The 12,284-nt window shown below is 41.2% G+C and overlaps 1 protein-coding gene across 1 annotated transcript; it reads left to right on the top strand.

Moving 5' to 3' along the window:
• Positions 1-536: 536 nt before the first annotated feature.
• On the top strand, positions 537-4,031 carry BTG1 (BTG anti-proliferation factor 1). The gene is made up of 2 exons (XM_003906945.4): positions 537-1,771; positions 2,712-4,031. The coding sequence occupies exons 1-2, from the start codon at positions 1,624-1,626 to the stop codon at positions 3,077-3,079; spliced, it is 516 nt and encodes a 171-aa protein (XP_003906994.1). The 5' UTR covers positions 537-1,623; the 3' UTR covers positions 3,080-4,031.
• The last annotated feature ends 8,253 nt before the right edge of the window (positions 4,032-12,284 follow it).

Here is a 12,284-nt window from a genome sequence, read left to right as displayed (position 1 = left end):
GGGATATTTATTTCCATCTGGTAGAGTTCAACTTCTGCCTCCTGTTTGCTTTCTCCATCTGCCTGCCTCCCTTCATCTTTTTTTTCTCTTTTCCCCCTTCTCCTTAATGGAGTTGGGGTTAACCCTGTCCTAGGCCTAATCGTTTTAGCAGGCTCCCGCCTTCCTGCTACACTGGTTTCTAAGTTTTTTTTTTTTTTTTTTTTTTCGGTAGGGTTTCAAATAAACTTAAATGTCTACACTTAATACTTTCACAAGCTTCAAATTCTTTTTATTTTATTTTTATAAAGAGCAGGACTCAGGCTAGGAGGGCATTTGGACTAGGTAAAAAAGAAAATCTTTGGTTTTGTGTACACAAATTTTAAAATACATTGTACAGATTTTTTTTTTTTTTTTTGGATACAGACCACTCTTTACAGGATCTGCGTTATTATATTTGCCTTCAGTAACTGGCTCTCCTGTCCGCATCCAGTAAGGTTTCCACTCTTCATTGACTGCTGAAGTTACTGAAACAGTAACCACAAATGGCCTTACTAACCTACTTATTTTGCAATTACACTTTTACAAAGATATTCCACTACTCCTCTCCTAGGGTGGAGCAGAAACGGCTCCGCGGCGTTGGCAGCTCTTTTGCGAGGGATCCTGGCCCCCCGAGGCTGCAGTCTTTTTCCCTGGACTGAACGCCCCGCGGGACCGTTCCCTCCACTTTCCCCCGCACTCGCGGAGCGCACCGCCAGCACACACAGCGCTGGAGCCCGCATCGCCCGGCACCACACGCGCCTCCGGCTTGACGAGCCAGTCACCGAGATTCGGAGCGGGAACGAGATGTAAACACGGAGTGGGAACATGCAGCCCGATCTGAGAAGGCGGCGCGAGAGTAGACACAGCCTGCGCCAGGCGGCTCTTATTTATCCAGCACTTACACTCCAGGGCAAGCGGGCCCAGGCAGCGCACTCTTGCAGAAGGATGCACTGGCGCAGAGCCCGGACCTGCTGAAGCGGGAAGGCGGAGCTAGGGCTGGGGGCGGAGCTTTCACACGCGCACTCTCGCTTCCCCCAGTCCTTCGACACAGCAACTGGGTCTCCAGCCGCCACTCCGGGTTTATTTGTTTACAAGCGGATTACGTCAGCTCCTCCCTCTCTTCCCTGTCTCTGGACCCGCCTCCTGGACTCTTTTCCCGCCCCTTTCGGCCCCGAACCGGCTTGCGTCACAATGGTGCGATATTCGGATTGGCTGGAGTCGGCCGTCACGCTCCAGCTACGCCACTTCCTTTTCGTGGCACTATAAAGGGTGCTGCACGGCGCCTGCATCTCTTCGCCCCTCGGAGCTGGAAATGCGACTGTTGAGATATTCGGATGCTGCGGAGCTGGAGGCGGAGGCGGCTGGGGAGGTCCGAGCGATGTGACCAGGCCGCCATCGCTCGTCTGTTCTTCTCTCCTGCCGCCTCCTGTCTCGAAAATAACTTTTTTAGTCTAAAGAAAGAAAAAAAAAAGTAGCCGTCCGCCCCTCACGCCCTCTCTTCCTCTCAGCCTTCTGCCCGGTGAGGAAGCCCGGGGTGGCCGCTCCGCCGTCGGGGCCGCGCCGCCGAGCCCCGGCCGCCCCGGGCCGTCCCCGCACGCCGCCCCCATGCATCCCTTCTACACCCGGGCCGCCACCATGATAGGCGAGATCGCCGCCGCCGTGTCCTTCATCTCCAAGTTCCTCCGCACCAAGGGGCTCACGAGCGAGCGACAGCTGCAGACCTTCAGCCAGAGCCTGCAGGAGCTGCTGGCAGGTGAGCAGGGCGAGGGCGTCGGAGGGACGCGGGCCCCACATCCCTGGGTCAGAGTCCGGCCGTCGGGGCTGCGGGAACCTCGGCAGCGTCCCGGGGCCGGTCGCGCTTGGGCCCCACCGCGGGACCGGTGTGGTCGCGCTGGGTGGCCGCTAACCCCGGCTCCCCGCGAGGCTTTGGGGGCTGGACGGAGGGCGCCCCCTCCCCCCAGCTGGCAAAACGGAGTGGAGAAGAAAACACGCGCAACAAAGAAACTTAAACCCACCGAGGCGGGAGCTGCGGTCCGAGGACCGTCGGCGGATTTAGGGACAAAGGAGCCGCGGGGCTGGGGTGGGTTCGACGCCCCCTTCCCTCAGTCCTCTCCAACCGTTGCGTGGTCGGCGGCCCAGCCCCGGGGTGGGAAGCCGCGCCACTGCTCCGGAGCCAGCTCAGAACGGACGTGCAGTCTCCCCGCGCCTCCTGCTCCTGCCCATTAATCATCGGATTTGTCACCGGCACAATTACAGCCCTTCCCAGAGCGTGGTTTAGGGTTGCTTGTTTTTCTTCCCTTCGGGCTTAACAGTCCGGTGGCGCTTCTCATCTCCAAAGCCACCAACTCCATTGTGTGCATCTGGGGTGGGGTGGAGAAAGTAAACAGTTTCTCGCCTGGCCATAGGTGCCACTGGTTTCCCGGCTGGCCGAGGCTGCGCGCCTGATTCCTGTTTTGGCGGCTCAACCAGTTGGTTCCTGGAGATTGTTTTGTCCCGTACTACTGCGTTATTTCTAAAACCCTGCCCGCTTTTTCTCCATCCCCGCACATACACAACAACGGATGCAATCCTGGACATTTTAAAAAGTTGATAGTTTTCATTTTCGCTCCTCAAGGGAGCCTGGGGTAGGAGGAAATCACACTGGGAGCTAACGATCCTAAGCGTTGTTTCTCTGTTCTTCTTTTTTTCTATAGAACATTATAAACATCACTGGTTCCCAGAAAAGCCATGCAAGGGATCGGGTTACCGTTGTATTCGCATCAACCATAAAATGGATCCTCTGATTGGACAGGCAGCACAGCGGATCGGACTGAGCAGTCAGGAGCTGTTCAGGCTTCTCCCAAGTGAACTCACACTCTGGGTTGACCCCTACGAAGTGTCCTACAGAATTGGAGAGGATGGCTCCATCTGTGTGCTGTATGAAGCCTCACCAGCAGGAGGTAGCACTCAAAACAGCAGCAACGTGCAAATGGTAGACAGCCGAATCAGCTGTAAGGAGGAACTTCTCTTGGGCAGAACGAGCCCTTCCAAAAACTACAATATGATGACTGTATCAGGTTAAGATATAGTCTGTGGATGGATCATCTTATAATGATGGATAAATTTGATTTTTGCTTTGGGTGGGCTCCTCTTGGGGATGGATTATGGAATTTAAACCATGTCACAGCTGTGAAGATCTGGCACAAGATAGAATGGTAAAAAAAATTTTTTTAAGTGACAGTGCCATAGTTTGGACAGTACCTTTCAATGATTAATTTTAATAGCCTGTGAGTCCAAGTAAATGATCACTTTATTTGCTAGGGAGGGAAGTCCTAGGGTGGTTTCAGTTTCTCCCAGACATACCTGAATTTTTACATCAGTCCCTTTAAAGAAAATCTGTATTTCAAAGAACCTTTCTCTGCAGTAAATCTCGCAGAGGAGTTTGCACTATTACACTTGAAAATTGTTACTGTTAACCTTTTTGGCAGCTCAATAGGAAAGCTGAACGTTTTAAACATGGTAGTACTGGAAATTTTACAAGACTTTTACCTAGCACTTAAAATATGTATAAATGTACATAAAGACAAACTAGTAAGCATGACCTGGGGAAATGGTCAGACCTTGTATTGTGTTTTTGGCCTTGAAAGTAGCAAGTGACCAGAATCTGCCATGGCAACAGGCTTTAAAAAAGACCCTTAAAAAAGACACTGTCTCAACTGTGGTGGTAGCACCAGCCAGCTCTCTGTACATTTGCTAGCTTGTAGTTTTCTAAGACTGAGTAAACTTCTTATTTTTAGAAAGTGGAGGTCTGGTTTGTAACTTTCCTTGTACTTAATTGGGTAAAAGTCTTTTCCACAAACCACCATCTATTTTGTGAACTTTGTTAGTCATCTTTTATTTGGTAAATTATGAACTGGTGTAAATTTGTACAGTTCATGTATATTGATTGTGGCAAAGTTGTACAGATTTCTATATTTTGGATGAGAAATTTTTCTTCTCTCTATAATAAATTGTTTCTTATCTTGGCATTTTAATCAATCTCTTGTCATGATTATAGAGGTTTAGCTAAAAATATTTTTTCTTAGAAGACAGGTTCTATAAACTGTGAATATCAGTTGCACACTGGTCATGCTGAAAAACATTTGAGGAATGAAGATGCTCTGTGTATACATATTTAGGTGTTAGAGGCAACACAGGAATAACATGCTTTAAAAATTTCTAAAGTCAAAACATGGACACATTCACAGGCTAAGGATCTCATGAAATAAGGATAAGAGACCACGGTAGCATCTACCAAAAATGTGATAACTCAAAAGGATTACATTTCATTGCTTCCCTGTTGAAGTGAAGATAGAAATGTTCCATTCTGACCCACCTTTGAAAAAACGTTTACTTTGCCCCATGGATTCCTTGTTCAATTAGAAATTTCCCGGGGCAGGTGACCCATAGTCTTAAAAGAACAGGCTAAACACTACAGAGAGATTGGTTGCTTTTTGCTTTTCATCACCTGCAAGATTTACATAAAAATCACATAAGCTGGAATTCAACAAAAGGTATGTTTATGAACTTTTATTCTCAAGAGTTGAAATGCTGACTTTCTCGATTCCCCGTTTTCAGACTTTTATTTCAGATAAATACTAAGAACCTAAGTGAACCTTGATAATGCTGTAGTGTAGGTTAGTCCACTACCCCATATAATAGAAGGACTTGCTGTTTCGTTGTAGAGGATAACCGTTTTTCAGTGAAAATTGAAAATGGAAAAATTGAATTTTGCTCTACACAGTTAACATGTAGTGGCCTTTTTTTGCTATATATGTATAAACATGTTGACACTGGAAATTCGCAGTCTACATTAAAATCTGTAATTACTTGAAATCAGTATCTCAAATAACTTCAAGAAGTTATTTCTACATGCAGGATTAAATTATTCTGATTTTGTAGGCAACACAGGAATAGGCCGCTGAATATGCAGGTATTTAGAGTACAATGTGGGTATTATTGGCACGCCATTTTCGAGAGTTTGAATTCGTAGACCCACAACACATGACTACCCTTGCCAATTGTTATGGTTTTAATTTTAAATCTATTCTGTGAAAAAGCTCCTCGGTATTTCAAACTTGAATTACAATAAAAACACCCGGTAGGGTAGTTTTTAAATGGGTCTTACCCCCGTGCTGACTACTATTGTTTACCAACTACATTTCACCTGGTAACTCCTTTGAAACTAAGTACCGCAACCATTTTTTTTTTTTGTATTGTAAAGCCTTTTTTCAAATGGAAAGTTGTTTTTGAAGATCTTGACATCAGACTTTTTCAGTCTTTAAAAATAATGGAAACAGTTAATAAAAATGTTTTAGAATTCAGGTGATGTCTGGCTTGTGAGGAGCTGTTCATAAGTTTCTCTTTGAAAGGCTTGCACACATCACTCTGAGACCAGCTGTTTCCTGTGACTTGAACCTTAACCTTCCCCAGACAATTGAGTTGAACCTGTATCTGAGTACAGTAGCTGTTTGTGTATTTCTTGTTCACTGTTCCTGGGGAATGTTTTGAAATATTTTATTACAAATTCTTTTAAGATAGGATGACTATTTTCAAAATTATTGTTGCCGTTGGCACCAGGAATTCATAGTTGTGATTGGCAGTAAGTTTGAGGAATGTTACTTTCTAAGTTTTAACAGGTAGTTTTGAAATTTCCTTTTTTCCAAATTTAAGTAGTGCCTCCCTCTGTAACGTTGAAACAAGGCTTCAAGTGGATTGTATAGCAAGAGTTATCCTGGTTCACGCAGGATAATGTGGCTGTTATCTTTGTCATCTGGAATGGGAATCACATGTTCTTACCCTTATTCACAATATTTCTATAATAATAGACTGGAAAGGCCACCAGAAAGTGGCTTTCTGGTACATTGCACAAATAGTTTCCTTAAGTCATTATAACTCACACATTGCAAGTAATTAATTTTGTTTTGTATAGGTATTGCAGATTATGAAACTGGCCTTCAAGTTAAAAGGAAGGAAGCAGTATTCCCAATGGCTAGTGTTTAATGACTACAGGTTTCCAGGCTCCCTTTAATCTTGGGAACAAATAAATCTACTATTGGACTTTTCCCTGCGTGACTTTTAACATTTCTGATACTCTCTCTTCTTCCTCTTTACGGAAGAGAGGTATGATAACTAAAGTTGTAGTTTGCATATTGAAGTTTAAAGATATTTCATCTCCCCTTTGACCCCTATTTCAGATGATGCGATAAAATGCTCTTGATAGGCTATATGGAGAACATTTGTCAGTAGTTTTATCTATGCATAGAAGTCTTAAAAACATATCTTGGATTGTCTAAAACTGAATAAATTTCTTATCTGAAGGTATACAGACTGCAAATATTTTAGACTCATCTCTCAGTCTCTGCCACTGAACTTTTATATATGGCTGCTATCAAAATAGAACTGGTTTATTTTCATATTTGGAACATAATATAACAGTATCACAAAATCTTTTACAATAAGATAGTTTGTATTACTAGCTGACTGAGCTGCTTAACTGAGTCCTTAAGTCATTTAATATATAGGACTGTAAATAGAGAAACCTCTACATTATTTGATCTGATTTCTGGTTATGCCTATAGATCTTTATATGTCCCTATAGACCATTTTCTTCTGATGTTAAGGGTTGTATTTTTGAAATGCTCCTAAACAAGTAAGCCTTAGATTATTAATCCTGAGGATTGATACCATTTCCTCAACACTTTGTGGAGTATGATTGATGCCAGTTTCTTTTTGACTGCAGGTTTAACTTGGCTTATCACTTTTCGTACTGCTCAGTATGTCCAAGATAGGAATAAAAAAAATGGACTTCAACTTCTGACTGTTATTGATGAGCCTTTTCATGATATTTATCATTTTAGTATTGAAGATGCGGTGTTCTTTTGGCAATCACGTATGCTTAGAAGAGAGTACTGATGCTCAGAGGTGAAATGATTTGAATCTAGAGTTGGATAAAAAGGGAAAGGATGGGGAAAATGAAAACTGGGAAGCTAAACTGAGAAGGAATTGCAAGGTTTGGTGGTAAAATTCATTCGCTATGGTCATAGGTGTATATGAAGAGAGGTTTGCACAGCACAGTCTCTTGGCAGAGTTTAGGAATCACTGCTCTAGGGATTCTGCAGTTCATGAATTGTCGGGGAAACTCTGCGCTCAATTTGTTTCTGTGAACATGCAGGTGAACGTGGTAGTACAGGTGGAACTTCATGGGAACTGGGCTTGGGGGAGGTGTGGATGGGAAGCACAAATGTCTCTCAGTATTTTCTAAAGGGAGAATATTTTTTAAGGTATCTGTTGTAAACCACTTGATGATTATAGCCTCTTTTCTTGTACCTTTAAGTTGTGAAGGCCATTTGTGACCCCATTCCTGGTGGTAGAAAAATGACCAAGTGTGGGCCAGACATATAACGTCACATTAGTACCATTACAGTTAATTGGATTCCTGTATTTGGAGAATATTACATCAAACACTACGTATAATTTCAAACTGTAACATTGATAGGAGTTACTTCACCCATGGGTACGTTTACTTTTAGTGATTCTCTAGATGGTCATCTCCAAAGTTATTTTGTCATTCTTTTAGAATATTTTTGTATGTATTTTCATGTGTGCCTGCAAAAGCATGTGGCACATTTTCTAAACAAATATACGTATATTTGACATACACTAAAAATTTTGTTGATAGGATGCATGATCAGAAATGTTTAGAGACTATTTCTTTTGATTTTCACTAAAGTAGATGAATATTTGCTCTCCCCAAAATAACTCATAATTATGTTCTTTAAGTGGTAAGTCTTAAAATGACAAGTTATTGCAGCAAGACAAAGAAGATTGCCTTGTATAAGTTTAACTTATCTGCATAAGTCTTTATAATAATAAAATTAAGTCATCCTTTACAGCCAACAGATATCCAAATTGTGTTACACCAATTTGAAATCTATATGTTCCCATATATTCAACTATGTGTTGCTGTGTGTTGAAATTCACATTTTTGTTTCTCAGAAGTTTTTTTTTTTAAATCTTAGGGTCTTTGTAACATTGATATGCATGGTTGTAAGAGAACTGAATTATCAAAGTTGTAGATGGGTGATTTAATTATTTTTAGTAGTTATGGCTTAGCCAGAAAGGCCCTGTATCTTTTCCCTCTTGTTCTGAGGCATCCCTAAATTTTTGAAGGAAAAGATGACTAACAAATTGGAATTTATTTGAGAAGATTCCATAAATGACCATAAGCCATAAAATGATTAGGCTTGACAATTGTGTTATGAGCAGATTTGAGTACACTTTCTAGTAGTTGTCTTGATTTATGGCAGTTTTGTCCCCTCAAGTCAATAGACTAAATGGAGTTGTATTTCCCACAAATTATACTTGTGAGTCTTCAAGTTATCAATATATATTCTTATTTGACCTTCCAACAACTGGATGAGGTTGGCAAGTAGGTCAGTATTTTTTAATCTTCATTTTATGGATAGAAAACTGAGGCTTAGAGAGCTTAAGTAATTTGCCCTAAAGCCAGACAGCTAGTAAACAGCTAATTCACAATTTGAATTCAGGCTTTTGTGATCACAGAATCCAAGCTCTTAACTATTGTTATATTGTGATGCATGATTTATCTACCTTCCTTCACACTGTTGGAACATGTATTTTAACCTCTCATTGTCAGTTGGCCATCTTTGGTTATTTTTCAGCCTTGAAACTCTTTCACTCTCTATGTTCAGGAGGCATATAGCAGTCTACAATTAGGCTCCTTTCTTTGAGAGGCAGTTGGAATTTAGCATAAAGAATATTAATCTGGGACTCAGACCAATCAGTTGCAATCTTGACTTGTACCAACTTGTGACTCTGGACCAGTTGCTTAGCCTCTCTGAGCCCATCATTCCATGTGTAATAATGGAGACAAGTCATTTGTTGTCAAGGTAAACATGAAATCATATAGCTAGTGAATGTTTGGAATTTGAATACTCTATCATGGAGGCCAAAAAATATAGCTGATTGTTTTCGTGTGTGTGTGTGTGTTAACAATTTGATCACAGTATGATTGTTAGAAGTTTCTTGAAAGATTGCTTAAGCCTATAGCTGCAAGAAATGTACTTGCATTTTTGAAATACAGTAATACAGGAAGGAAAATGAACTGCTCTTCCATTGTGAAGGATGGAAATAGACAACCCAGGCCTTGCATCTTATTTTATAGAGCTTTCCTGAGCTGTGTGCTTAACACTGTGGTTTTCAGAGCTATGTTCTCAGTAAAAAAGAGTCCTTCAGATCCTTTGTCTATACTGAAGACACCTTAAGTTGAGAGATGGAGTAATGCAACTAAACGTATATAGCAATATAGCCCTCTACAAAGCATGTTTGCTTCCATTATGTTTTTTAATCCTCACAACAACACTTTGCTATATGAAGTTGACTTTTCCCAGGGTTTTTAGTCCTTCAAACCATTTGTATGTGGTCATGCTTTTGCAAGAGATTTTCAATCAGTGATTTTTAAACAGAACTCAGTGGTTCTCAATCTCTTCTTAATCTAGAGTGGTGTGAGTATTTCCTTCACTGCAAAGAAAAACAGCCTTTTCATAAATTGTCAGTTTGGATTTGAGTTTCTTCTTGTGATGTAACCTGATGCAATGTTTGTCTGAATCACTAATAATGTAATTGATTTCCCCTAGCCAGTCATAAATGAGTCAGTGATCATTGATTCTTTTAGTTTATACTCAAGTTGCCTTTTCTGTGTGCAGATATCCTCATTGAATAGCTTGCTGTTGGGCTTGTATAGCATTATGGTTTACATCAGGGAAGTAGATAGCCAGCAGAGCTTTGTGCTAACTTATTTTGCAATCCTATAGGAAACAAAGGACTCATTCTTAAAAAAACCTGAAGAGACTTTAGGGAAAATCAGCCTCTGACCTTTTCAGAAGTTTTGCATCTTAAAGCCCCTGTGTAGTTGAGGCCATGCTTGGAGTTGTGTGTAGCCTTATAAATCAGTCAGTGTGCCCCTATAATATTTAAGATTGTGATGTAAGAATAAGAGTTTGGAACCCATTGAAACAAGGGTTAGGTGGCCGGTGTTATCAGGAATAGTTACCTCTCTCAAGCCAGTAGTCACTGTTACAGTTAAAGATGGACCTCTTAGGTAATGTCACTAGATACAAGCTCTTTTTCCCTAACTCTCAGATTCTTGCATTTTTTTCTACTACCCTTTAAGTCTGTCAGTTATTTTTTAACTTTCCTGAGATATTTTCTGGTCATTAATATACAAACGGTGTTTTGTCTTGTGTCTATCACCTGTATCTCTTACATTCATTTATTAAATACATACTTGTTGAATCCCTCCATGTGCCAAGTACTGTGGTAAGCATTAGGGTTGCAAAAATAGTCACTGTCCTTGCCCTCAATGAGCATGAAACCTAGTAGCAGAGAGAGGGTTATCCAACAAATGTTGGGCTGGATCTGAGACATGCTAAGGAGAAGGGAAGTGGTGAAGTGGTGTCCTGAGAGCTCTAATAGAGAGATATAACTGTCATAGAAAGGTTTCCCAGAGGAAGGGACACTTGAGCTGAGATCTGAAGAATGAGTAGGGGTTTAAGTGGAGAAGGCAGGCAAGAGAGAGAGAGAAATATGCACAAAATCTGGCTCAAGAATGATGGTGAATGGGAGGGGCTGGACAAAGACCAGTGCAACTGGAGTGGAGAGAAATTAATGGGAGTGAGGCCAAATCATGGGGCTTTACAGGTAGAGTGACCATTTGATTGATAACCATTTACAGATTGAGTGACCATTTTGGTTGATAAAATAATTTTATCAACCAAACCATGATTCTTGAGAGTAAGAGAGGGTGCTATTAATTATTAAACACAGACTATAAGCATCAGCCAGGACATATGGTCACCTCGCTTTTATAGGCCTTGTTAACAGTATTATCTCTTTTTAAAGGCTTGGCAGCCAGCAGTGTGTTTACTTCCTATGAAAGTGTCAGGGAGTTAGTCCAAAAAGGATCCAAATGGAACTCAAAGGCTGGGTTTTTCCAAACGGCTAGATTGAATTTTTTTTTTTTTGATATAGATATTAGTGACCCTTTTACGTTTTAAAAGTTTGGCATAAAAAGATGGATTTTATTGTGAGCTACTAGATTAGACTCACTTTCATGGTGTATGAAACAGCACAATTCAAACAGATCTTGAATATTTTCTACATTTTAAAATTATACACTTGTCATTTTTGCAAAGGATTTTTATTTAAATAGGATTTCTTTTTTTTTTTTTCTGAGATGGAGTCTCACTCTGTTGTCCAGGCTGGAGTGTCCAGGATAGAGTGCCCTGGCTGGAGTGCAGTGGCGCAATCTCGGCTCATTGCAACTTCCACCTCCCGGGTTCAAGTGATTCTCCTGCCTCAACGTCCCAAGTAGCAGGGATTACAGACGCCACGCCCAGTTAGTTTTTGTATTTTTAGTAGAGACGGGTTTCACCATGTTGGTCAGGCTGGTCTCGAACTCCTGACCTCAAGTGATCCACCTGTCTCAGCCTCCCAAAGTGCTGAGATTACAAGCGTGAGCCACTGCACCTGGCCTAAATAGGATTTAAAAAATAGTTTCATTTTAGGTTTACATTTTGAGTTTAAGTACCTCCTGGACAATAACGTCCAAAGTATGGGCCGCTTAAATTATTTTCTTTAAGTTGATGTAAAAATTTGTATAATATGCAAAGAGTTCAGGGAATTGTGCACACCCATGTAATCTACACCCTGATTAAGAGATAGAACATTTTTGCCACCCCAGAAAATTCCCTTTTGGGACACTTAAAGTTTGATTAAGAAATACAGCTGTGCAGCCAGGCCTCAAATTAGAAATAAGTTGTTTGCCCTCTCCTTTTATAACTTTATTTTTGCTTCCTAAACATGTGGCAGTGGTTACTTTAAACACGAATCCAATTGTCTCCAGAAGAAACCGTTGCCTTTTGACTAGTTATGATTTAGTGGTTAGTAATATAGTACATCCCTGCCCAATTTGCTATGGGTTTTTTGTCCTTAAAGTAAAATCTGAGTCATATCCCCATCACTGACTCATCAACTTACTAAGGATTGCTTGTTTATTATTAGGCCTAAGCGTTAGAATCTTGATCAATCGAAAAAGATTGTGATAATGTCACATTTACGTAATACCTTTCTCTCCTCCCTTATTTTTCATTTCAGCCTGTTTATGGCACTCTCTAGTGAGTTATGAAAATAAGAAGGGAGGACAAGTGTCAAGCCAGTGTTCTATA

This window comes from Papio anubis, chromosome 9, assembly GCF_008728515.1.
Source record: "Papio anubis isolate 15944 chromosome 9, Panubis1.0, whole genome shotgun sequence".
NCBI lineage: Eukaryota > Metazoa > Chordata > Mammalia > Primates > Cercopithecidae > Papio > Papio anubis.
The sequence above is the reverse complement of the archived record's forward strand: the minus strand, read 5'-3'. Positions and strand labels throughout refer to the sequence as shown.